A 27885-nucleotide genomic window follows, 5' to 3' on the forward strand; every position below is an offset into this window, starting at 1 on the left:
CTCTTGATAGCCCAGAAGGGAGTTACACAGGTATCTTATATTTGATATTATGCTACTAAAGCCTCTATTTGCTTGGCTGGGCATTTTGGCTTAACTTTGTCTGTTTTGGGGGAAGAAATGTTACACTTCGTTTCAGTAGCTTCGAAGTAATCATCGTTGAAACAGTGTATGTGTGAATTTAAAGAAAATTTTCTGACTTACTGATATGTCATGGGTGAATTAGTGTCCTAAATCTTTCTGGATTTGAGTGGACTTCTAGCAGATACAATCTAGAGCTAGCCTTGGTTCTTTACGGACTTGATAATTATCCTTGCTTACTGAACCATTCTCATAATGGATGGGAAAAGGAACCAAAGTACTATGTGTGACTCCAGAAAGAGGAAACTCAGGATTGGATTGTTTAAAGATCTTGCATCCAGAAACCTGATTTTTGTTAGGAATACTTGGAAAGGGAATTAAGGGTTTTTCCAGAAGTAGTAGTAGCCACACAGTGGGCTGTACCAGTGTTCCAGGAGCCCGAGGGAGGCCATTCTCTCTCATTGTACAGGTGAGATGAGAACACTGCTGCCAGGAGTGCTGTGTTCAGTGTCAGTCACTCCAATGGCAAAGCAGAGCAAGTCCAGTGAAGGATTACTTAGGAAGGGAGGAGGCTGGAGCATTTTTGTGTGAAAGGTGATGTTAAAGGAGCTGGCTTTGTGTAGCCTGGGAGAGAAGGCTGCAGGAGGATCTAGTTGCTGTCTCAGTTGTACAGTGGGTGATAACAGACAATACAGAATCAAATTTCTCTTGGAGTTGGAGGGTGAGAGGCAGTGGATATAGGTTACAGCTTGGGAAATTATAATTAAATATAAGGAAAAACAGTTCTCAGTAAAGGTGGAAGCACTGGAACAAACTGCCCAGAGAGTCTGTAGACTCTCTGTCTTTGGAGATAGGCAAAATGTGGCAGGGAGTTGAAGTGTGTCTGTGAACTGTCTGGTTGTAATTGAAGAGGTGAATAAAACACTAAGGTAAATCTTGGTTCTATTACAGAGGGAATATGCAAGGAGATAAGTAATATCATTTGCTATATCTTAAATGCTACTCAGAACAGCTCTGAGTGGTTTGTTTGTTGTGTTTGTTACTGCTGATTTTAAGCTGTAATTCAGCTGTCCTGAGCAGCTTTATGGCTGGGACTCAAAGAGTTTTCCATGCTCCTGGTCTCTCAACTTTTGAAGAGTAAGTTACCCAAGGGACAGCGAATTGATTTTTAACAATATATGTTCTTTGCCAGCATTTTTTATGTCTTTTGAAAACCTCATATATCTTTATTGAATAGAGTTAACTCTAGTTGCCGTGCTCTATCTAGTGATAAAATTTTATTTAGTGCTTTCAAAAGTAAGCACTTCCTAGGGTGCTGTCTGTGCACTCACAGATGTGTTAATTCTGACTTCCTGAGCTATTGTAAGAGCTCCCAGAGGGTGAAAGCTTTTCTTCCTAGATAATCCTGTTGAATCTTTTGGTGCCTTCATGCAGTTGTTTCTTTGTGCATTGTAGCTTTGGATAAACATTGAAATGATGGACTGAGCTACAGATTTCTTTTAAAATCTGACTGTTACAGAAGCGAGTGGTACCCAGTGTGATTCACAGCTGTCTGTCTGCCTGGTTTTAACAGGCCTGAACCTGTTGTACAAAATGTTTTAGGCCTAGTTTGGGTTAGTTTAGAGATGGGACAGTCCCTTTTTTGGAGAAAATGCAGTTACTATTAGTAGCCAAAGGAAATATGGAATTGTTCAAAAGGAATGTTGAGACTTAGGCCAAATGTGGCCTTTTGGATACTTTGCCTGCCTCATTTTGCCTTGGTGAGCAGGGGAGTGGTGCCCCAGGTGAGAGACATCCTGCCTTGCTGCCAAATAAATACCATGTGCTGCCAAATACCGTGTGCTGCCAGCTCCTGTGCAGCAGCTGCAGCCTCTGCCTGTCAGGGCAGCAGTGCCTGGCTGTGAGTGAGTCCCAGCAGCTGCAGGAACAGCCCAGCTCTGTGCTGGGAGCTGCACTTGGCCCTTCCAGCTCTGCCATGCAACAACTGCCTGGATCCCTGCAGCAGGTGCTGGGGAGCAGCTGCTGCCAGATGGGGAGGGCAGCTGCTTCCCTGGGGTGGGGAGGTGGCTGGAGCCTGTGCTCTTGGGATAGGGTGGCACAGAGGGTCTCCAAACCCAGATCCAGCTGTTACAGCTGCTGGGGTCAGACCACCCTGCAAGGGATTTAGAAGAGCCAGTCTGTCATCCTGCTTTACAGCTTTCTGGAAGCAGCTCCTAGGTTTGTCTCAAATGCCTTGGAGCCTGTCTGGCCTCACAACTTCTTTCCTATTGAATTGTTTCCTTAGTGACTAGTTTGCTTTTTTTATTAAGGTTAATGTTGCTGTGCAAAGATAGGACCCCTAATGGCCACCTGTGAAACATTCCAAGGGTAAGGTCTCTGTCATTGTGGGGATATGAAGCTTCCTGGAAAAAAATTTGGAGAACGCTCAGAAATTTTATTATGTGAAAATTTCAGTCTACCTGGTGGAAACACTTACCTGCCCTGGAAAAGCAGGATGTTAAGAAAGTTGTTTTAACATTCAGTAACTTTATCTTCAGCATCTGATTATGAATTCAGCACACAACAATCGTTTTCTCATCTTCACATTCGTTTTCCTCTTGTGTGGTCTGGAAAAGCACAGAAGTGACAGCAGAGTCTCTGGAGCTGCTGTGAAGGCTGAAAATGATATCCTAGATTTACAGGAAATGCAGAGAGGAGGAGGAACTTGTTCTACCTTTTCTTCTCCTTTGTCCTCAAAAAAAATTCTTTGGTTTCTTTCTGATGTGTAAAGGTTTACAAATCAGTGAGCCTTCAGGGTTTTACCTTTTCTGTGGTGGTTGGTTTCTTTCATCTTTTGATGACTTAGAAGATGTGCTAGTTGTTCACTGAAATGAGATATAGTAGTATTCAAGTCAGAATTTTCTTTTAAAATATTTAATGCCTTCTGTTAAGCAGGTCTCATGAAAATAAAGCTGAATAAAAAATCTGTGAATAAAGTCTCAGTCTCTCACTTTACTTGCATAGTAACAAAGATGTATTTTTGCATCTTCAGAGCTCATCTGCTGTGAAGGTTTTTTTCGCTTCTGATCCTGAACGAATTTAACTTTCTTTTTCCTGTTTAATTTTTGTTTGTTTGTTTCTTGCTTGGGTAGAATAAAAGGAATAAATATGATGAAAACAGCTTTATGTATTGTAAATAATTAAATCCTGTGAATTCTAGATTGCCTTTCTAGATATGTGAGGCATAGAGCCCTAAGGTGCCAGGTGCCCCTTGGACTTGTACCAATGAAATGATTCCAAATATAATGAAAATATAGCCAGGTAATATGGGAAGCAGTCCATTAAAAGAAGCTCTTATAAATATTCCAGCCATAGGAAAAGCTTAAATAAGCCCTTGCAATTAGGGATGAGAGGCAAACCCATGAGGAAGCAGACTTTGTTAATTCTGTTACTCACAGAACCTGCTGGTTTCCTGTGTGTGTTTCCCTAAAGAAAACAAAGGCAGGAGCAGGCCAGGTTGTTCTGGGACTAATCTGTCACTACAGAGCCTTTGACGTCATGTCACACTTGCCAGTGAGGAACTGCCTGTCTTGTGTGCTTAATTTCTTAGGGAAAATCAAAGACATGCAAACCAGATGATTTTCTTTAATTTAGCTTGCATGGCATGATGCAGGTACAAGGAAGCAGCTTTAATTTTTGGTTGCTGGGGGTTTTTGGTCTCACTGATGACTTCTGTTGTAGCATGTAGTGTTTGAACGTTGAATTATAATAAGATTCTAAATAATCTTAATTTGCTGCAATTCTGACATTAACAGTGTGTTGAGAAAGATCTGGGAATGTCTGTTTTATGGTTACATTGATAAGTAGCACTCGTTCTTTCCTGCTGCAATTCTGAAATGTTTGTTTTCTGTTTTATTGACAACTAGCAAAAATGGTCCATCTGGAAAGTGAAATCTTAGTTTAAGAACTCCTCAAAATCAAATATTAAAAAGGACTGTAGGAATAGTGCAAAGATTTAAACCAAAACTGCTTGTCTTGACCATTAAGAATTCTGATGATTTTTATTTTCAGCTGGTGTTTACACCTGTCTGTCCTTGTTACCCAGTGACTCTGCATTGCTAAGTGACCAAGAGCAGGCTTCTGTTTTACATTGTAAATCACCAGAAAGATGATTCAGGAAGGATACAGACACATAGGTGAATTAGTTCTTTAATTACTCTGCCCTCACTGTGTTAACTCCTTTCACTGTGTGCTCTGGCAGAAGGATAAGCTAATTTTGTTTAGTTTCTCTCAAAATGAGAATATGCCAAAGTGAGCTGAACTGATTTGCAGTTAGTATGGGCTAACAGAGGACAGGGGCAAGTCAGAAGAGCTGCAGGAATGATAAAAAGAGGGGACAACTAAAACCAGTGTTAAATCCTGAATTGTAGGTACCATCTCCACAGCTTCATCTGCACAGCCCAGGGGTGAAAACAACACATTGTTGGTGAAGTTCTTATTGTAGGTTGGAACACAAGGTAGTTCTTAAAGTCATGCAGGGCTGACAAATGAGAACTAGTAATTATTTCTCTAATGACCACATTAAGTGTATTTCATTCAAATGTAAACAGAAAGACTGTCACTTCTGCAGAGCTTTTTCTCAAAGCAGGATTTTTTGTAGGAGATCTGTTCACATTACTTCCAGTGGCAGGTTGATGGTAGCATGAGCCATCCTGTGATTTCAGAAAGGACAAACTCAAGCCCTGTACTCTTCAAACCTGCCTGATAAAAGTGTATATAAATGTATAAGCATTTGCTGGGGATTGTGTTGAAGTGTTGTCCCATTTTTAACTTCAGAATTAACTGAAAGAAATAATGGAAAAGAAGGCAAAATGATGCTTCTGAAGAGCAAAGTGGTGTTTTTTTAGCATTCCCAGTGTGAAGTGGGTGAAATTCAGCATTAACACAGCGTGCTCTGAAGTGGAAGAAATTTTGTCTTGTTGCAGAGAGGATCAATGTGGTCGTTAGAGCACTGTGTAGCAATAAAAACTGCTGCCTCCCCTCTGCAGGCAAAATTCCCCATAATTTCATCTTGTGGTCCTTCAGGCTCGTCCATTTTGTGTTGACATACTGCATGTAGTGCCTTGTAAGTGTGGAATTTTTCAGGGTTGAATTTAGGAAGAGGGAATTGGCCTCGAATTTCTCTGTGATTTTTTCTTTTTGTGTTTTCATGGTTGTAAATTGGGAGAAAAGTCAGAACATGGGAAATACACGACCTGATTGCTTTTTATGTCTTGGAAGGAAAAAGGTGTTTGCTTAGCCTCCTTCTTCTCTTACGACATAAAGGGAATCAGAAAAACTGATCTGTTTGCTGCTCCTATCTAGTTCTGTATTATTACTGTTAAAAGGTTTGGTTATTAAATTTTTTTGATGCAATTTTATATACCACAGTTTTATATAACTATGTGGTAGAGCAGAAGGAACACAATCATGTTTCAGATCTTGTAAAAGTCTGAACTCCTCTTGTATGTTTGAATACAGAGCATAGCTTTGGTTAAGATGAAAGATAAATTCCAGAGAGAAACTTAACTGTTTCTTTTTTCTCTTCTAGTAAAATATGTCTGATAATCTTCAATGTGAATGGTAGCAAATATGTGGCAGAATGAGCAGCAATGCTCTGCCTGCTGAAGTTGAATAGTTGCAAAGGTCTGGATATCAAAAGAAGGCAGCAGGTTGCTGCATCTCACTTTTGCTGAGTAGAGGTGCTCTTGGGTTTGGAATAAAGCTCAGTTCAAAATACAGTTTTATGAGGGTTAACATAAGATTAACAATACCAATAATACTATTGTGTTAGATTTCTTGAACTAGATAAAGCCAGAGGACAGGGCTAGAACACCAAGGTTTTTTGTGCTCCCTTTTGAACTAGCATGAGTGCATCATAGCTTTGAAGGTAGAATTCTCAAAACGCCTTTATGGGACAGCACTATTGTCCTAATTTTACAAATAACTACTTGGTCTTGCTTCCCTGGGTGGCTTGCTCAAGGTTACACAAGAATCTTCTGGTGGAACAGGGAATTATATCTAAGTGTTTGATGTTAAACCTGAAGTCTGATTTCTGGATTACCTTTTTGTTACAGAAATGGAAAACCTATACCTTTCCTGCCATCCTGCTGAAATTAATTGAATTATAAGCATTAATACCCTGATTTTGATCAATGCTTTTAATTCTGTTTACTGCTTCTTTTTATTTTAGGCATGTACTGGTATTGAAAATATTGATGAAGCTATAACGTTGCTTGAACAAAATAACTGGGATTTAGTGGTAAGTATTCTAAGAAAATGACTTCATAGATCAACCCCATGTAACAGTGACATGGCATCTTGCTGAGACAGCTGGTAGCTTTATTTCAAATTTGGGGTTGTCTCGTGGCTGGGACAAATAGGTTGTTTGTTGTGCAGACTGTTTCTGGTCTGTTAAAGCCTCATCTCCAAATAAATGTGACCCTGAGTTGTACAAACTCTGCTCTGCTCTGGTTGTCTTCAGGCTTTTTTCATTTCTTTTTTGTCCTCTAAAGCCATGTTCATATTTTGTTTAGTTTCATTTTGGCTTCATTTTGTAAGAAATGTTAAGAAGGGTAGTGTTTTTAGAAGAAGATCTCTGTATGCACACATGGGTTTTTGAGGATTTAGGTTTTTATGAAAGAAATAGAAGGTGAAACAACTTCTCCAAATTTTCATGTGCTTTTAATTTAAAATTAGGATTGTTGCTCTTCTATTGTTAGTGGTTGTGCAGAATTGAGTCAGATGATTAAAAAAGCCATAACTTTATTTAGATTTGGTGCTATCCAGACACCATTAAGCACAAACAAAAAACCCAACAAACACTCATCCTGAAAAAAACCTCTCCTCTATTTTGCAACAAGGTTCAATGTGCAGACAAATAGGAGGAAACCAATGAAACCAAGCAAAATAGTCTTAGGTGTTTTAAGACTCTTCATAAGATTTGTAAATAAACTATTAATCCAGTTTCTTAAGGTTTAGAAGTGTAAACTACAACAAACTTAATTTAAAAGTGAATGATCTTCCTTTAAACTGTAAAACATTTGATTTCTTCCTTTTTTTTTCTCTTTTCCTTTGGACCAGTCCAAAATATCAAAAAGGTATTAAAAAAAAATAGATTTCCAAAATTGGTTGTGGATATAGTTTCAACTGTAACCTATTGTAAAAAACCAGTACAAACTTGAAACTACGTGTTAAAATGAACACAGAGTCTTTATTTTGCAACATGTCAAGCTGTAAGCAAGAGTGAGGTGCCAGTGTGCAGAAGGGAGTGTCTGTCTTCAGTGGCTTCAAACAGAAAAACCCAGGTGTGTGTTGAGTGATGGAGTTAAAACATATTTTATCATAGTAGTTTGTAGTGACATGGCATGAGCTCTTTTGAATATCCAATTGTTTATTGGAAGGCAAGGAGGAGCCTTATGCATTCTGTTCAGGTAGTGAAGTTCCCAGTAGAATCCATTAGATCCATTGGATGTGGTTTTGGGAGATTTGTAAATTGTGTGCATTGCAGTAAATGCTCAACAGGTTGGGTTGAATGAGAGAACTGCCATGAAAAATGGTCAGAACAAAGAAGTCTCTTCTGAGACTCCAGAATTAGCAGAAAGCAGAAGGAGCTTTTAAATACTTGATTTTATTAGTGATTACTAGATGATCTAGAAGTAGAATATAGAGAGGAAAGAAGTAATAACCCAAATGTGCAAACTTAAAAAAGGCATAGGGAAATAAGAAATGGTAGAAAATTAGGAATGCAGGAGGTACTTGAGGAAGGTACATCGTTTTTGAAACTAGGCAGAAGATGAATGAATGTCTGTGGAAAGGAAATGGTAAGTTGTAGAAGCAAAAAATAATATTGAGGAGACTGTAAGTGAAGAAGATGCCCTAAGGGTGTGTCATTAATAGGACACTGGCTCATTTTTATTGAAAGCAGCCTTCTTGTAACAAAAGGGAGTGAGAGTGAAAGCCAAATCCTGTTAATCTAACAAGGAGGTAGAAACAGAAGAATGAAGGAAGAGAAGACTGAAGAAAAGGATTTCCTGGGGTGAGAGATAATCAAATATCTCTGTTAGGCAAGGGTTTTTAGCATTTCAAAATAACTTGAAGAAAGTCTCATGACTTATGAGAAATGTAGCATTTTTTATTTGGGAATTAAAAGTGCATTATGATCCATGTGTGGTGTGATTGTTTTTTGATTTTTTTTATACCTTAGATTCAGTAGTCAAGTACAGATTCAGTGCCTAGAAATTGGGGAGGTTTTCTTTTAATTCAACCAAAAAGTCTTGGAATATTTTTAGCTGAGATGAAAAAGTAAAGAAATTCTTTAGTTTGGCACTGAATATGTGGTTCAACACAGAGCAAAACTTTTTTTTGGATTTCTAAGGAAAACCAAACTTAAAGAACTTGGTTCACAGTTCATGAAGACAGTAGTGAAGTAATGATGATTTTGGTAAGGGCTCCTCTGCCATCCTTTGGCCCCCAGTGTTAGGTGAATGGGAAGAACACTATTTCTGTTTTCTCTAATTTCACTTTGTTTTGTGCATCTGATTCAGAGGCTTTAAAATGTCGATTTCTTTACTTCTATGATGTTGGAAGTAAAGTCAATATTGGATGAAGAAATCTTTTGTGAGGCACCCAGGCTAATAAGTAGAAAGCTAAGCAAATCTCATTAGGATATCATCAACCAAAGTTCAGGGGCACTCCTGCAGCAAAAGGGGGAAAATCCAAAAATGTAAGTTAAGGAAGTTCTTGTCTCAAAGAGATTTACTCTTGCTTTTCACTCAGCCTGTCTGTATCTCAATTCCATGTTCCTGTTTGGGAAAAAAAGTCATGCATTATCAGAGACTGTGCTAAAGATCTAGGCTGAAGATTCCCTTTGGTACCTGTTGCTTCTTAAACTCTCTGACACTCAGCTCAAGGGTGATGTTATTTCTCTGTGACTTCAGCCAAAACAACCAAAAGAAGGAGCCCTGGTGAGCTGGAAAGCAGAAGGGTCCCAAACAGAAACAGGGAAGTAGGTACTGACGTGGGCTGACAGAGAAGTACATCAGACTGCACAGAGACAGCAGAGGTTGTTGAGTTCACAAAACAAAAAGTTTCTTACATTGTGCTACAAGTACTGGGTGTTTGTGTAAGCTTTTCTAAGGATTACTTTGTTTGCACGGGAGAAATATTCCTGCTGCTTACTTTGTAAGCATTTTTTTCCCCTGGTCTTGCTAGAATTTAGTATTAAGGGTTAAAATGTCACCAGTCTTTCCTATTGCTGTTACTATGTTCTGTATCTTTTGGACATTTGGTTTTACCTTTAAACAAAGCCGAACCTGGGTTAAGTGTAAGGCTCTCCTTTCTTGGTTTGGTTTTTCTAATAGTCACTTTTGTTTTTTTTAAGAGTTAAACAGAGTTCCTTTTTCTTTTCAGTTTAGAACTGAAATGTCAGCTTCTTATTTTTGAACTTTAAAAGATTAATTACCCCCAATTAGAAGTCTTCATCTCTAATCCTCTATATGGAATACACTAACACAATATAAACTGCCTTTAATTTATCTTGAGTTTGGTACTAAATAAACTGGATTTAAATGTCTCAGAATGTATATATTTTATAGTGTTCAAAGCAGTTGTATATGTTTTGCAGTAGCTGCTTGAAGCAGTATGGGAAGCTATCTTTCATGGATGTTTGGTTGCTTGGCTTTGTTCAAGTGCTCAAAATAAAATTGGTCACAAGAGTGCTGCTGAGGAATTCATATGCAGCAACAGTGTAAAAACTGCTTGGTGGGATCATGAAGCCTAATTTTGCTAATAATTAGTTCCCCTTTGCAGCATGTGACTTGGCCTTTGTGGTGGTCTGCTGCATATAGAGCAGCTCAGGGTTTTTCTGTGTTAGAACACTGTAGCCTAATTACAGGGCTTATTATAGGCTGGGCGACAAAATGTTTCAGATGTTCTGTGAGATACAGAAGATCAACATAGATAATATAATGATCTCTTCAGGCATTCTGCTATAAATGGATCCAGCTCTCTTCAGCCTCCCAGGGTTGCTGATATGTTATTTCCTGAGTGTCATTTCTTTCAGCTCTATTAATTTACGGTAATTTTTACCATCTGAGGAAGCAGAAGTTAGGAATTTCTGTGCATTGTAAAGTCTGATGGTTTCATAGCTTGCCCATTTAGACTCTGACCTTCTCTTTTGGCATGTGAAGGTAAGAATAACAGATAAATACATCTTAAACTTTGTGTAAAAACAATAAAATAAAAGAGTGAAAAATCCCAACTCTGTGTCTGTTGAAATGTTTCTGATGATGGTACATATTTAAAGGAAAATCACCCATTAGTAACTTGACCTTATGCAGTGTGGACCTTTGTAAATGTGAGGTTATTACACAGGTGAGAGCTCTTTGCTCTCTTGAAATCCAGTGTTTGAATCTGTGCGTGAAAGTAAGTGAAGTGATCTGCTCTGCCTTTCACAGATTTAATGAAAAATTCAAGTCCTTCATATGCAGCATGACTTTATATTCTGTACTAGTAATCAGAACAGGTTTTTCAAATGAAAAGCAGGATTCACCACACTTAATTTTCTCCTTTTTCCAGGATGGCCATTTCTGTTTTTACTCCTGTTCCCTGGTTTGAAATTGGTTTTATTTCATGTCTTTTCCAAGAAAAATAAAATATATTGTAATATAAGTGCTTTTTAGCGTTGCTTTAAGAAGAATATGAATTTCATCAAAATAACAGTGGGAGAGGGGTGTTTATTATCCAATATTCAGTTTACTTCTAAATGTGGGTATAGTGATTGTATACATATAAACCCCCCCTGTTTTTTAATTTCAAAATGACCTTTTTACCTTCCTGCTATACTTGGCTTGATTATTCTATATTCTGGTAGAGGATCAAAGCACAGTATAACTTCAGTAAAACCAGTTTAGTGCACCTGGAGATGGGATGACTTGCAGTTCCTGTCATACTCAGGTTCCAAGAATCACCTGACAAGAAGTGATTCTCTACCTTGGAAGGAGAAATTGTATATTTTGAACATCTGTTTTTAAAAAGCTTCAACTCTCAACTGGAACTTTTAATTTTAAATGGATAACTTAGATGGAGGGGTTTTTGCATCTTGCTTATAAACGTCTTAGAAAATAGTATTTGTCAGGCAGGATTTTTTTTTACTATAAGTACCAATTTTGTATTTGGGTATTTACATCTCTGTGATGTCTTTTGGATAAACGTAACTGAACAGACAAAAAAATTGAACAGAGAAAAGTCAGAGAGGACTTGGCAATTTTTTTTCTCTTGGAGGTGCCCATTTTGGTGGGAATGGCAAAAAATGGTCTCTTGACAATTATCAGCAATCTTTTATTTGTATCTCTTCCTAGCCAGTAACATTCCTTATGTTATAACGTGTAGCAAATATCAGTAGGAGCTGATACACCAACATTATCTTTTGTCTCTCTTTCTCTCTGGTTTGCCCTGCTACAGCTTTGATGTGGTCTCTCTCTCTGTATGTTATTTTGATTGATTTGAATTAGTCTGCCTCCAGAAACTAGGTGATTAATTTGAGTTTGGCACAGGGCCCTTTCTTTTCCTTAAATGTGGGGCAGTGCTCAGTGTATGTTTATGTCATGTGTTCAGCAGCTCTCCTGTTGCATTGCAAGCAGGCTGTGTTTCAGTGGCTGGGAACCAGGACTGCACTTTATGGTGGTGGTGTTCATCACACTGGCCCTTTTATTTTGTGTTGCTGACCTGCTATTTTCTTTACTTTGGAACTGCATACTGAACGTGGCACATATTTGACAGCACTCACTGTGGGACCAGTGAGACATTCAATATATTCCTCTCATTAGGACTAGATATGAGGGATTTTCACTGTTAGGAACATGGACTTGTTTGTGTATTAATAACATTCTCCCTGTGCTCAAATGAACAGTTACATCTGCCTACTGGAAGCAGAGGTTTGTATTCCTTTTAATTTTTTTTTTTAAGGAGCATTTAAAGTTTTGTTTTAGACAGGTGTTCTTTTGTGGATCTTGATGTCCTGTGGAACAAACTCTTGTCAGCTCAGCAGGTTTATACTCACAGCTCCTGCAGTGAGGAGCCTGTCCAGCATTCCCAGCCCTGGTGCCAGCAGGGGGAAGGAAGAAGGAAAGCCTGAGTTAGATAATCCCAAGGAGTGTTGGGTACAGGCATCCCATGGGCATGGTGCTGTTCTCCAGGAAATTCAGGAGTTGCAGGTCTTTTTGTGTATTCAACTGCAGCATTAATCTCTCCTAATAGGACACATTTGTGTATGAACTTGTCTTTTACAGAGGACTATAGAAATCCACTTTAGAAATCTTTAATGTATTTTCTGTTAAATTGGGGATCCCTGCTTGCAAGGCTGTTGTATTTCTCATTCTCCAGATTTCCAGCTTTTTGCAGCTTTCAAAGTGACATTTATATGTCTTTGAATAAGCTCAGATGAATGCTGTGTATTTTATGTAGCACAGAACACTTGTTGATTCTTAAAAACAGTATTAAATTAGTTGTTTTTACTTTCAAATACCTTAATCTTTGGTGAAACACATTTCATTTTAATGTCTTTTTTTCATGGAAGATTATATGTAATGTGTAGGTCTATAGGCAGTTGTAATCATGGTATGACTTTCCACATAGCTGTATGCACATTCATCCATTAAAAAAACCTCCCAAACAACCCCCAAAAACCTGCTTTATTCGAGTGAGGGTAACAAAGGGGTTGTGTTTGTGTTTTATGGCTTTATTTTGTTGCTGTGATGATATATATAAAATTTTAGCTCTCTTTCTGATCAGAAATAAGAGTGGAGAAGATTTTTAGGTAAAGCTTTGCTGGCAATATTGTAAAGTAAAATGCAAATTCTCTCCTTTTCAAATAACAGAATTTAGTTACTTAATACTTAATACTAAATACTTAAGTAATTTAGTGTTTTAGTTACTTGAGTAATTTCAGTTACTTAAGAATAAATATCAAGGTTTTCTTGTATAGTGATTAAACAAGCAATGGGACAAATAAATTTAGATTTCTGTTCATGGTAAAAGACTCTTGTTTCTTTTAACAGAGAATTTTGTGTTCTGAGAATAAACAACAAGCAGCACCTGAGATCCCAGTACTGCCTGATAGTAGTGCTGGAGCTCTATGGATGCATCCTCCACCTACTTTAATTTTTACAAATACTTTTTTTAGAGGTGCTGCTTCTGTATTGATAGTTTCTACAAAGATTGCTTAGCATTCATTTGTCCTTAGACGTTCAAGTTTCAGAACAAATTTCTAGAATATACTAATAGTGAATTGGCTGGTATGAGGTATCTGTAGTTTATTACCCTGTGACTAGTTGAACTAAAAATTGCACACATCTTATAAACATGTGTTTGACAAGTGTTTAGTCTGTCACTGAGTCATGCTGGGACTGTGTGAGTAGGAGAAAAACTAAGTAAATTCTTTAAGAACAGCATCTGTGCCAGTGCTGTGGCTATTTTGCAAGTGAACCTTACTTGTAAAAAATTTTACCACAAAAGCTAGGAGCCATCTAGAGCCATCAGACTTTCAAAGCAGAGTGTCTTAAAAATGGATTTACTTAAAATACTGTTGAATATCAGAGCAGTTTCTAGTTTTATTTAAATAAACTCTCTTTAGCCTGTGCTGGAAGCCTGGGCTGCTGCCCCTCCAGCAGTTCAGCACAGACTGTTGGAGGAATACTGAGGTAACTTGCAGGTTGCATACTTCATCTTGGGATTTTCTGCTTTCCAAACTTTTAAGCTAAATCTTGCATAATTATTTTTTTATTATGGATTAGTGATTAGGCAGCTGGCTGACTACAGCTGGGGTCATTGGAACACTGCTGATATTTCACGTTATTATGGCTTTTCAGTGAAGGGACCTTAGGCTTTTTGGCAGTACCTTTATGACTTTTTGTGTCCTGAATTCTTGTGTCCTGACATTTCTTCCCTGGTAGTATTTTCTAAGAGCTAGTGTGCTACAATGAATGACTGAAAAAAGCCCACTTTTTTTTTCTTTTTTTTAAGACTGAAAAAAAAAAAATTGTCATGAGATAGCTTATCCCTAAACTTTGCAGTTCAGCATTGCCATTCAAATTTACATAAATTTACTAGGAGAGGGGTAAAAGTATTGAAGTTCAGAATATTTTCTAGTATTCATATCAAAGCATAGCCTTTGATTTATCTGATTCTCCTGCTTTCTATCTTTCTATCTATTAATACTTTAAGGACTAACAAACTTTCCCTTTCTATGTGAATGAGTTTTGAGTGGGTGGTTGAGAGTAGATTATTTTTCTTTATTCCTGTTGAACTAGAGTCAGCTCAGGTACATGCTGATCCTTAAGCTGCTTAGAAATGTGTACATGTTCTTTACTTTCACTGTGCCAGGAAAACACACTCAGTTATGAATTTTTAAATTTCTGTTACACTTTGTTTGGGGAATTAGGCAGTGACAATATAAAATTGAGGAACTGTGCAAAATGTAGTGGGGTTTTTTTTCAGAATTTTAGAAGTATATCTAACTGTTGAGAGGCTTCCTAGTGCATTTAGGCATGTTGTAGGAGTGACAGGAAAAAATTTGCTGAAGCCACCAAAGATGTAGGGAGAAATGGGAAACCACATCTAGAGTGCTAATTGTAAACTATTTCAACGCGTGCTCTCTTGCTGATGAAGTGAATCATCTGTATGAATGTATTCATGTGGCATTTTTTGATGAAATGTTAATTTTTTGCTTTATTAGCGATTCTATTGTTTTGCAGCTTTTCATGAAGTATATTTGTTGTAAAGAAAGCAAGCTGAAATAAAGCAGAATGCATAGAAGACATTTCATTGTAGTTCAATTACAGTTTTTGGTTAAATTTTAACCACGATGGGGACAAATGTTGTCATTCTGTATAAACTTTGTGGGTGTAACTTCACGTCTAGCACTTGGAAATACTTTTGAGACTTGCAAAGCTGGGGAGATGCCAGCAAGTATAACATAAGCTACAGGAAAAAGCTGACTCATTCCTTTGCCTTGAAAAGCCTGCCAAAAATAACACAGGTAGAGATTGCTTCTCTTACTACTGAGGCACAATTAGTAATTTGGTTATTTAAATATTACTGAATTAATTTAAAAATCTAAGTGGATTAATATTTTTTATTACTTCAACTCATAGCAGTCAATTTTTGTAACCTCTGAAAGTAATGATTTCAAAGTAGCTGTGTGTGTAGTAAGGTGATCCAGTTTGTAAAAAGCCTCTTTCTGGTTAAAGTGATTTGGTATTTCTGAGAAGGTTTCATGGAGTTTCTTGTTTAGAATAAACATCTCAGACTTGCTTGTAGCAGGTGAGGTTTGGTAGTTGCATAAAACTGATCAGAAGCCACATTCCCCTGCTTGGGAATCTCAGGGTCCAATCTGGATGTCTTGGGGCAGAAAGAAATGGTGATAATTAATACAGCTTTGTTGTATTAATCCACATTCACTGCAGGATTTGATTTACACTTACAGGATATTTTTGTCAGCACCAGTTACTAAAATTTCTGCTGCTTATTCTGGAATTTTCTACTTTTTTATTGTTGTAAACTGATTGCAAGATAAGTCTGTATGTGCTCTTGCCTTTTTTCCAGTTTCCCAAAATCATAGTATGAGCAGGTCAGAGCAAATGTTTTGATGTGTCTGCACTTGCCAGTGTTGAAAATTAGCCCAAATTAGTATTTGCAAAAAAGAAAGTTATTAGAGGAGCATTATTTCAAAACATTTACTGTTATTACTGAAATATATGCATATAGCAGAAGCCTGTGAGTTAGTTTCATTTTAAGAAATTTTTCTGTGCTCAAAGGAATTAATAAATCTTTGCACTTCTGTGTTGCTTTACTGCTGCATGTGAAAATATGTTCCTTTGTCACTTAAGATTTATGGTTTGGAAGCAGTTTGAAAATCACTTTTGCTTTTTCAGTCCTTTCATGGATGCTTTGTCTCACTAGTGTTTTTTTTTTATCGTTTAGTTTCTTGTTTTTCCTCTTTCTGGATAGTATTTGTTCAGTTTTGGGTTTTGAGTCCTTTCTTAAAAAAACCCAAACCTTCTCTCCCTTGTAGAAAGCATTTGGAGTTCTATTGTCCATTTATTTTTTTTGAACATCAAATAAAAAATGGATTTTAAATCTTTAGGATAAGAAGTTTGTCATGTGAAAGCAGAAAATTGTAGGAGTATTGTGTGTTAGGGAGAATATCATATTTAGCACAAATTAGGAGTAGAATTATTTGCAATGGGCTGAAAATTGTAAACACAGTATTATTAATGATCCATTTTGTGATGTGGAAATATATAATAAAATTCAAAAGACAAGAAATATTTTAAAAATTTTATTATGGATTATTTAATGAGGGTTTTTTAGTGTATTTTGTTACACTTTTTAAAATTAATCAAGTCTTGAGTGATCCTCAAGCACAGATGAATACAGGCTAATATTTCTAAAATATAAGAGCAAGAGTTTTTTTATTCTGCAGAACTCCAAACCACAGTATGTTTGTCTTGTGTGTCATCTCGCCCTCTGTAGTGAGGTTTTGTATGTAAATTTTGGTATTATATTCACTTAAATCGTCAGAAAAATAAATCTAAGATTAAATGCTGAAAGAGTCAAAGATTAAAACAAGTTTTTCTTTGTTCTGAGTATGAAACAACAAAATGCCTGGTTTTTTTTGGTTGTAATTTTAAATACTGTCCTGCAAGTGGCTAACTCGTCTCCCTGTCTTTGCTTCATGGGGTAGACTTTCTGCATCTGTTATTTGAGAGAAATAGTTTTTATATCGAGAAGATATTATTAATTGTGTAACAAGAAGGAGAGGCAGAATGAATAGTAAAGACACAAAATGCAGAACTTTGTTTTTTTTAGCTTGCCAGATGTGTTAAACTGAAAGTAAAATCTGAGTTTGTAGCATTTGGGGGGAAAATACAGATTTTTGAAAGTCATAGTAAATGAATCCTTTCATCAAAAAAATCTATTGCTGAGTTTCATAGAAGTAATTAAATATGTGGTTTATGAGGCTATTGCCTTAAGTTGAATACACGAAAAATTTACTAATACTGTAAATCTGAACATATAGGAAGATCAGAGGGTTGGAAGAAAATGCCCCATGAGCAAGTTACTCCATTATAATTCCCTGTGACTTTCTGAAGCACTTGATGCCATTTGGTTTGACATTGGATTTTGGATCATGCACTGTGGCAGTTCCCATTACCCTGTCTCGGGGTCTCATTTGTGTGCTGTGTTTGTTTCATGTAAACCTCCTTGTTTTTAGCTAAACAAATGTAAAGCTCTGCAAGGACCTTGATAAGTAGACTGAAGTGGTCTCACTTGCTCAGGGCAGTCAAACCTAAATGAGGCTTTTGAAATTCTCCGGGAGCAGCTTGTGCTGGTTGTGTTAAACTGGTTTGGTTATTTATCCCAGTGGAACTGTGCATCTCTCAGGTGTGCAGGTTATTTACATCTTTCCAGCCTCTTCTTCTGAAAGGATTGTTCTTCCAGCACTGTGCTGCTCCAGCTTGCTTTCTCCTTTTGCTTAGGGATGTGTTTTCTACTGCCCTGTTTTGGAGAGTTCATCCTGCATTGTGCTTTGTGCAAGCTCTTGCCCTTGGCTGGGGTGGAGGTTCCAGAAGGGAGATGTTAAGGGGTCTGTATCCATCAGCCAAAACCTTTGTGTGCTCTGGAGATTGGCAAGGACAGGGGAGGGACAAGAGGTGGCCACTGAGGAAGAACTCCCTCCTCAACCATTGCAAAAGCCTTTAACTGCCATTTTGTCTGGGCCTGCCTTTAACTCCTAATTCTCCTAAACATCCCTTTTAAATCCTGGAAATTAAAAAAGTACCTCCCATCTATAGTTCGCCCTTGCCTCGTTTGAATATTCAGTGTAGACTTCTGCTTTTGGTAAATCCAGCCCATCTTCAAACTTTGTGAAAGCCACTGAGTATTTACAACTTGTGAGTTGACTATTTGTTTTATTTAAAACCCCACATTATTCATAGGACCTTGGGATGAGAGTCACTCTAAGATGTGCTTCATTGCTTTTAAATGGTTAGCACTAGAATTGTGTATTTTGAAGGAAGTCATTGACATTGTTGTTTCAATAGATAATTAAGGAATCGTGGTTCTTGGTTTTCCTTCTAACACTGTTTTGTACTCATAAAAGATAGCCACAATTAGTCAGAACTGACTAATCTAGTTAAGTTAATATTCCCTTGAGGAAAAAGTCTAAATTTTAGTCTGCTTCACAGTGTTCTTTAGGTACCTAAATAATTTCAGGATTATTATGCCACGGATTTTTTATGTTGCCCAGACTGTTAATGAATTTGGTAACTTTTCATCAACCCTATTGCTTTATTGTTCCCTATGTTTTTGGGAAACAAAAAGGTTGGATTTAATATATTTCAGTACTGTAACTTGGAAGCATGCTGCTGAAAAAAACCCACCAAAAATATTGTTACTTTGAACCTTTTTAATGGGCACTTCTCAGTCCAGTACTATATCACATTCTTAATATCCTTTTCATTTAAAAAACCCCAGGGTTCACAGTATGTTTATCAAGATAACCTGTACTGTTGGATGATGGCATCACAGGTGCTTGGGACTGGAAGTTGTTTCTGGATGTCTCTCTGGCCCAAAGCAGGTCCAATTAGGTCAGGTTATGCAGTACTTAATGAATTTTTAAATAAGCTGTTCCAGTTCCTGGATATATGATGGATATCCCTAAACAAAATGTATAAATCAAGAAGAGCTACATTCAGTTTATAATTTAATGAGCTAAACTGTGTGCCTGGCAGTGGTTTGAAGGTTGTCATGAAAACAGAAATGATTGTGTTCCAGGATGGGATGGTGTTATGGCAGAATTTGCTATGGATAGCACTGAGACACACCTAGGATTCTTAGCTTTGGGAAGAATCTTCTGAAGCCCCTATAATTTTCCATTAAAGTGAATTTCACTCTTTAAATAGTGATAGCATTAGAAAGCTGTGGTGCCTTGGATCCAGCAGGGGCACTTGTGGATATGCAGTGTGAGAGCTGCATCAGCACAGAGTGCTGCTCCCCTGGCATCACTCTCAGCAGCAGCTTATTGGGAGCTGGAGGAGCTTTCTGATCCAGACATGGTTTCTTTTATATTAATAACCCATAAAGAGATTTAATGCACTGGTTATTAAAATTGCTTCGAGGGTAACAAACATTTTTAATGACTATAAATTAGCCACACAGGGTGGTTTTTGTGACCAAAGATCCCTGTTTGGAGAGACAAAAAGGTGTAATATCTTGAAATGTTTGTATAACCATAGAGATGTGAGCCTCTCTCAAAGGGGGCTGACACTGGGGAAAAACAGCCTGGAACAGATCTTGCCTTAGTAACGTGTTCTTGTTTTAATTTTTTTTTTTATAGTCACAACCTTCTCCCAATGAAATTCTAAAGCAGATGGTTGTTCCTTTTTCTTTTTTATCTTTGCAGGGTCTACTTATAGCTGTCTTGTTAGAACATGGATATTTAATATTTATGCAGTATGTACATGTGCACTGCTACCATTTGCTGTCTACATTATTTTAGTCTTCCATCTTGCTTAACAAACAGTGTCTGGACTCTTTAGTTTTACAGTGTGGTTAATAGAGGTCTTTCCATCAAAAAAGTACATAATGCTTCTGCTGTTTTTTCTTACTCCTGTGCCCCTTAAATGTCATCAAGTTTACAAAACTGGGGATATATGAACAACGGAGTTATTCAGTTTTAAAGAAAATAGCTTGGAGCCTCTATTGTATTTAACCCCTCTAACTAGGCTCAGAAGAAGTTTGAGCTGATTTAATCCTCTGAGACAGAGCTTTGACAGAAGTGTGAAAATGCCACACTGCTGTATTTCTTCACAGCTGAAGCAGCTTCTTTTCCCCAAGTAAAGAGAATTTTGTTGCACCACCAGATCATTATTAGTGTAGGTTCTGTGGTACAAAACTTGTATTTACTTTCTGTATCTTACAGATGCAAAATAAAGGATAACTTTGTCTCTGAGGCAACTTTATCTGTTGATTGACATGAATTAAATAAATGTTGCTGAAGAGTATGGGAGTGAGAAGCCAATCCAGAAAAACCCAAATAAACCAAAACCTCCTACTCTTTCCTAGAGGTTTATTAGATGAACACGATCAAGAGCTGTGTATGACTGCAAAAACCACAATGATGATAAATGAGACACGTTGTTAAAAAGAAACCACTGATTATTGCCATGCACAGTGGATAAACTGATTTAAAACCTGATCTGGTAGGGAACTTTGTTTTGCTGTAATTTGATGCAGCCTCATGGGTTGTTGCTGTAGCTTATGGGTACCTCTGACCTTTTCATTCTCTGCTTTTAAAATTATTATTAATGCAATATTTGTTGCTAAATGCAGGATAAATGTTACTGCGGTATCACAGTAATTTAGCTGAGTTCAGCAATAGAACTTTGACTTCATGTAGCCTTAACTATTAATGGAAATTGTAAAAAAGTCATGTTTATGTATTCAGAGAGAAAGAAACCATAGCATTTAAATCTTGATTACATCTATTTTTGTTTTTATTAAGCAATAATTAAGCTACATTTTTTTAAACTTAATTTGTACAAATGGTGTTAATGATGATTGTCAGTAGCTCAGTCACAGGGAATGACTTTGTCTTCCTGGAGCACTAGGGAATCCATGGCCTGCTAAACATCAGTGTTCCCTTCTTCTCTGGGGACCAGACACTCATCCACCAGGTGTTCTGGCCAACAGGTCAGGTATATCTGACATGTGAGGATGGAAATTAGAAGTTGTGAGGGTAGAAAATGGATGAGTTGCTGCTGATACAGGAGAAAATGGAGAGCAGTGGGAATCTACAATCTCTCTTTAATCTTGCTGTTAAGCCTTCTGATGATTTGGACAGCGTGGAATGGTATTTAACTGCATCAAACCCTGCTTAAAAAAATACTTCCTTTCTTACCTGAGGATTGTTTGAATTTTTGGGATGGTCCCTTGTGTGGTTCCCTGGCAGCCTGGGGAGGCTGGGTCGTGTCTGTAGGTGTGATGGAGCTGCTCTGGAGCAGCTGTTGGCACCAGCTCAGCAGTTGGTGAGCACCTGGGGCTGGCAGCATGCAGGGTGTGTGCAGCTGGGCATCTTTATGGGCCTGACTGACCATGACTGGTGCTTCTGGGCAGCATCAGATTTTCTGTGGATGTGCTGTGATGCTGCCTGGGCTGTGCACATTTGGCTCAGGGGGTTTGATGTGTCCCCCTGTGTGTGAGACTTACTCAGCGTGGGCCATGCAGTTTATTCCCAGCCATCCCACCTGGGAAATCCATCTCACACAAACAGGAGTTTCAGCTCCTGTTTGGTTTTCACTTGGATAGGGTGTTTATTTTATGTAGATACCATAATGATGGTGTCGTTCACCAAGGATATGCACTAAATAGAGAGCATTTTAGGGCATGTTTTAAAGCAAGCTGATCACTCTCCGAAATATATTATGAAAGTTATGATGTATTTTTGTTCTGCATGCTTGACTCAAAATTTGTTTTCTCTTTTCAGGCAGCTATAAATGGTGTTATACCACAAGAAAATGGCATTCTACAAAGGTAAGCATAGAGTACTGGAGTAGTAATGCAGAGAATTATGCTGGGTAACAGTTACTTTTTTTTCCTTCCTGAATCCTAAGAAGATGACATAATTCTCCTTTTAAAGCTGTTTCTGGAGACACAAATTCTATTCCTGGCAAAGCTGATTTAACATTCAGTTTTTCCCATACTGATAGAGGATTAGCTCAAACATCTATTCAAAATAGTTAACTTTTATTTTGAATTCACTGGTGGTTGGGTCATTCTTTGCAGGGTTGTCTCTTTACAAAGACTGGATGTTGGTATGCTTCTGGCTAAGTATTTATTTTTCTTACGCATTTTTAAAGGTATTGATATTCCATGCTTCCCTATTTCTGGCCAAAAACATTTGTACTTTTTTTTTTTTAAATTGAATTACAGGCAGCAGAAATTGTTATAGATAAAGTAAGGTTGTTCCCTTCTAAAAGTAGTTTTACTGATTTTCTTTCAGCTTCTGAATTAAATTTTGGCTTGTATACTGATGCTTGGATATCTTGAAGTCACTGAAATTTGATCTTCTAAGTGCTGATGAGGCAATTGAAAACAGCAGAACAGGAATTGAGCTACCTAAGAGAGACAGTAAAACAGTGTTTAAAAATTTGTTCAGAAAAATATTTAATGTACTATTTAAAAAATGTAATGATAAAAGGAGATATGTAATGTAGGTGAAGTGGTGTTTGACATCTCTGTCAATACTTACTGAAGTTGTCATTCAATAGAGTCAGGTTTTGATTGAGGATAAAACTATTTGCTCAGTAAAGTTACTAAATATATATTTACTGTAAGGCCTGTTTAGTCCATGTGAGATTAAGTCTTGGTTGTGTGGAACACTCTTTCTGTATATAAGTTGTGACCTCAAAGCATTTCTATTCAAAATACCAGAATGTTTGATTGGGGAAAAGAAGCTGGGGAATAGTTAAGTGTAATTAATGCCTGTCTTGAATCACAATGTGGTCCAGTGCCCACTTACATTTTTCTTTCACAGTAATTTATTAATTTTTAGATAGTCAAATGTATTTCAAATGTGTATTTTTGTTACTTTGTTTTTGTCTTGTTTTGTGTTCTTCCAGTGGAAGTGGTTTAAAGGTTTTTTAGAAACCTGGTTTCCAGTGGTTTTCAGATAAGGCTTATTTTACTGATGTGAGGCTTTTATGTTCTGTTAGAAGTTGCTAGTCGGGTATGTAGGATGCTTTTTATGGTGGAATCAAATAGGATTAATATAACTGGATTTGAAGTAAGTTAGTTTATTAGAGAGAAAAAAGTACACTTATTTTTATAATTCAGTTGCTTGTTTTGTAATCCACTCCTGAGAACTGGGATATTCATTGCTTCTGGAGTCTACTAACAGAATTGTTACTTAATTCTACTTAATTCATACTGTCCAACAGACTGAAAACAATAGGATATCACTTGGTATTTATACTTTTTTAGATCCTGAAAATTAGGGTGTTTCCTGTACTCTTGAGAGCTCTGAGGTGAGCCTTTGACTTTTGAGCCATAGGTGTGGGAGTGTGGGCCTTTGTGGTTGGGCATTCATCCTTCTGAGCATGCTGATGTGAGAAGTGAAGGAGCCCCTTGTTTTAGAAGCATAACATGTTTTTCTGTTTCAAATGTGAAAGGCACAATGATGGGATTTGCAATAGCTGAGTACTGTTGCACTTCTGTGACATGCATGCCATCCACATTTGCACTTTTTCAAGTTCAGACCTCCTCTAGATGACAGATTTGACTTGTTCTGTGAAGCATTTCCAGTGAGAATCTCATGGTATCTTCGAGAACAGAAGGAATTTTTCAAATAAGTTCTGATAAAGAATGGAAATGAGATTAAGTTATGTTACAGCATTTCTGAAATCCACCATGAGATCCTGTAACTGCCCAGCATCTTCCTGGTAAGAACATCTAAAAGGCAACACCCCAGGCTTACCTGATGAAGATTCTTGCCTTCCAAATATGATTTCTCTACATAATAGGGTTGGTTTTATTTTTTTTTTTTTTTTGCCTGGCATAATATTCCTGAACTGTCATGTTTTGTTACACTTGTTTCCAATCCCTGTTACATGCTTCCTGTGGAGAGGCTCATTGAGGAAGATGCAGTGCTCCTGGGTAGTGAGGGTTTTCCAGTTTATTCTGACCTCTAATGCTGTGGGTATCCTTGAGTCAGCTATGGAGACATCCTTATGTGAATCTCCAGGAGCCTTGCAGGATTTTGAACTTGAAGGCAAGCTAGAATTCAGCATTGCATTACTGTTGTACTTCTAGGTGTTATTTTCAACACTTTATTACCCTCATTATCTTAATTTATTTACCTTAAACATATATCTGTTTTAATTGTTTTTCACTAATTTTCATTAATTTGGTGTGGGAAAATACCTGTCTGCATGCAGAATTTTGAGCTGTATTTCTTATTCTCATTTCCACTGGATACTAGCCCAATGATGTAGAAAGCTGGTCGTTGCCATGGTGCAAATTTTATATGGCCACAACACTCCTGGAACAGGAAATAATCCTCCTCCTCTAGATAATTCTGGTATTAATTACATAGTGAATTTTAAATGCTTGTTTGTCACCAGTGCTGATTTCCTACAGCACTCCTGAGTTGTGAAATGTTAAAATTGCTGGTACAGAAGTTATTTTTTCATTTTTCATAAGCAGTATTTTCAGATATGACAGCAATAATTCAAGAGGTGTGTGTGCTGGACTGTAGTAAGTGAATAATACTGTAATTTTCCTTTCCTAATTTCTGGTTAGACATACCAAGCTGTTGTGTTTAAATCATCTTATTTGTCTGTCTTTCAGTGAGTATGGTGTAGAGACTTTGCATGGACCAGCCTATGGCCCCACCAGTCACTCTGCTGCAGCTTCCTCAGCTCCTTCCTCCTCCTCAGCATTTCGCCATGTAGTGCCATCTAGACAAATAGTGGAAAGACAACCTCGAATGCTTGACTTCAGGGTTGAGTACAGAGACAGAAATGTGGATGTAGTACTTGAAGACAGCTCCACAGTTGGTAAGGATTTGTAAAAATGAAATAAAAGGTGCTGTCGTGAAATTGTTAAAAAGACGAAGTAAAAAAATTCAACCTGAAAAATCCAAGTCCTAAAGCAAAGCAGAACAAAACCATTAAAAAGAAAAAAAAATCCCCCTGAAAAAGCAGCCTGCACAGCTACTAATAATTTTCAAATCTCTTTGCAGCTTTAGAAAAGCAAAATTTCACTAATCCATTGTAAAGGTTAGTGATCTAGCAAATACTTCTTTTTAAATCTAGTTTTCTTATGAACTTGCTTCAGAAACAAAATGGAGATTAATGATTAAGTTGAGGCATGAAAGTGTAATTTGGGGTAGGATTAGTGTAGATGCAAGCTATTTATAAGCGGATGATCTTAGCATTTCCTCTTTGAATCTGTATGGCATCTCTTTCTGCACAGGATTAGTGACGAGATTAGAGGAATTCTTTCTGGTGTGAAGAACATCATTGCATTCTTCTTAGTTCAATTTTTATTTGACTCCTTCATTCAAATTAAGATTAATTCTATCAGTTTTATTGTCTTTATTCTAAAATTGGTGAATTTTGAAGCAGTATGTTAGAGGTATGCTATTGTTAGTGTTGCAGAGCATGTTATTTTTTACATTCCCCAAACTGGGAATTAATTTACTATTGCTAAGGAAGGAAAGTACTTTCTTTTTCCTATTTTTAGTGGAAAGCTTATACAGATCCAAATAAGGAGCTAGTGAAGAAATAGTTGGTGAAAGCAATTTTCCTTGCCTTTTGTCTGGGATGAAATTTGGAACTTCTGATCCTCGCGTCTCTTTTCGGCAATGGATTTGGTGTTGGCTGGCGCCACCTAGCGGTGATGGGTTTGAATTATCGATGGCTGTTCCATGTTTCCCTTTGTGCTAAATTACATCCATGGAAATTAGACATCAAAATCTGATCAGATCAGAATTTTGCAGCTGTACCGCTTTGATTTTTCTTTTATTACTAACTTCTTAATAGTTGAATTTTACCTGAAGGCTGTAGGGCAGAAGGCAATTAGTGTAGAACTTCTGTCTGCATCTTGGGATATAAAGATGGAGGGCAGCCTTGTGTTTAAAGTCCTGGGAGAAGTGAGCAAGGCAAATTTTAGAACTTCAGACTTGAGGAAAGAATATTTTTTGCTTTTTTGGGGATCTTGGCAGGATGCCATGAGAGGCTGCCTATGGGATGCTGCTCAGGAGGACACAGGGGCCCAGGAGAGCTGGTTGATCTTCAAGGACAACTTCTTCAAAGCACAGGAACAATTCTTTCCAACATGCAAGAGGAGCAAGCGTGGCAGAAGGCCAGAACAGAAGAAGAAAGCATTTCTGACTGAGCTAAATTCAAAAACAAAGTAGCCAGAGGTGGAAAGTGGTGATGGGCTGCCCAGCAGGAGCAGAGAGATGTGCAGGTTTGGAGTTAGGAAGACCAAAGCTCAGGTGGAGGAATTAGAAGGGTTTCTGTAACTATATCAGCCTGAAAAGAAAGGCTAAGGCAAATGTGAATATGTGTTCAGTGGTGATTGCTGAGCTTGGTCTGTGGGAGGATTATGGAATAAATCTTTCTGGAAGCACTTTTTGAGCATGGGAGAGAAAAGAAGGGGATTTGGAACAGCCAGCGTGGATTTACTAAAGGCAAATTGTATCTAATCAGTCAGCATTATTTTCCTTTTACAATTTGATGACTGGCTCAGTTGACAAGGGGAGAGAATGTCACTGTGGCTTTAGGAGGGTCTTTGATGTATTCTGCTGTTGTATTTTTCTAGTCATCATGTTAAGATAAAAACTGGATAAAAAACTGATCAAAATGAATCTGTTCAGAGAAAGTGGCTGATATTCTGGAGAGCAGGGCTGCTGTTAAGCAGGTCCTGGACAGCCTGGAGACATGGGCTGACAGGAGCCTCCTGAAGTTCCAAGAAAATAAAGTTGAAGTCGTGTTCTGGCATAGGAGAACTCCATGTTATCCCCACCTGACACCTGGCTGAAGGCTGATGAGCTAGAAAACAATTTAATAAAAGAGATCTTTGGTGCTTCAGCAATGAAGTCCTGCAGTGAAGATCTGTCATGTCCCAGATGTTGTTGGTGAGAGTGTAGCCCGTGGACCCCAGGATGTAATTATTTCCCTCTATTCAGCACTTGCCAGGCTGTGTCAGGAGCACTGTGTTGGGTTTTGAGGTGCCTGCTACAAGAAAGATGTTGGCATCCTGCAGTAAGTCTGGTCAGGAGTCTGGAGCTCTGGGCTAACAGGAGGAGAGGCACAGAGAAGAGGATTTATTCAGCCTGGGGAGGAAGGGGAAGGCTCAGACCTGACCTCTGTCTGCAGCTGCCTGCTGGAGGACATGGAGAAGATTTGTCTTGGAGGTGCATGAGAGTGGGAGGCAATAGGCACAGCATCAAAAATTCACATTGAATAAAAGGTTTTTTTTTTTATTGCGAGGGTGGTGAAGTACTGAAGCCGTTCGGCCAGAAAAGTTGTCAGACTTCCATCCTGATGTGTTCAAGAGTCAGCTGGACAAGTCATTGACTGAACTGATTTAATTAGATTTTTGAGTTTGGCTTGGGCCACATGAGCCCCAGAGGAACCTTCCAGCCTGAATTATTTTATGACTGTAATAACTACAGGGGCAGGAGAGCACCAAAATGTACAAAACATTGCAAAAGCTGTCAGAGCAGTCAGTTGTAGGAACATTCCAGTTCCTGAGGTCTGGACTAATGAGAATGAAATTTGGTATCAAAAACACGAACCCTCTTTGTTGCTGGCAAAGTCTGGAGCTCCAGATAGCACACAGCTGCAAATGTGTGTGTCCAGTATATATGGAATATAGAATTACCAATATCTATGTCCAGGTCATCAAATCCTCATGTGATTCTCCAATCATTCATGCTTTGTGATTATTTTTTAAGCTTCATTTGTCCTTTGCTGTTTGAAGAGTATGTTACAAGGGTAACTAGACTAAAAATCCTTCTCATAGTAAATTTTTCCTTGCCCTTGTTATTTTGAGTACAATTCATTGCTGTTTGAAATAAAGCAGTAAACGTGTATATTTTATATATTCCCTTTGTTTTTCTCTCTAGGAGATATCAAACGTGTTCTAGAAAATGAACTTCAGATTCCTGCATCTAAAATGCTGTTAAAAGGGTGGAAGACTGGAGATGTAGATGATAGT

General features: G+C 37.7%; 1 protein-coding gene across 1 annotated transcript in view; it reads left to right on the plus strand.

Annotated features, from left to right (window-relative positions):
* Window positions 1-27885, plus strand: part of FAF1 (Fas associated factor 1) — a 152808-nt gene that overhangs the window by 10286 nt on the left and 114637 nt on the right. Inside the window, exons 2-5 of the mRNA XM_014870659.2 lie at window positions 6290-6358; window positions 21644-21690; window positions 24505-24713; window positions 27794-27885. Coding sequence (XP_014726145.1) covers window positions 6290-6358; window positions 21644-21690; window positions 24505-24713; window positions 27794-27885 — 417 coding nt within the window. The remainder of the gene's footprint in view (window positions 1-6289; window positions 6359-21643; window positions 21691-24504; window positions 24714-27793) is intronic.

The sequence above is a fragment of the Sturnus vulgaris genome, chromosome 9 (assembly GCF_052056855.1).
Source record: "Sturnus vulgaris isolate bStuVul1 chromosome 9, bStuVul1.hap1, whole genome shotgun sequence".
Taxonomy (NCBI): Eukaryota; Metazoa; Chordata; class Aves; order Passeriformes; family Sturnidae; genus Sturnus; species Sturnus vulgaris.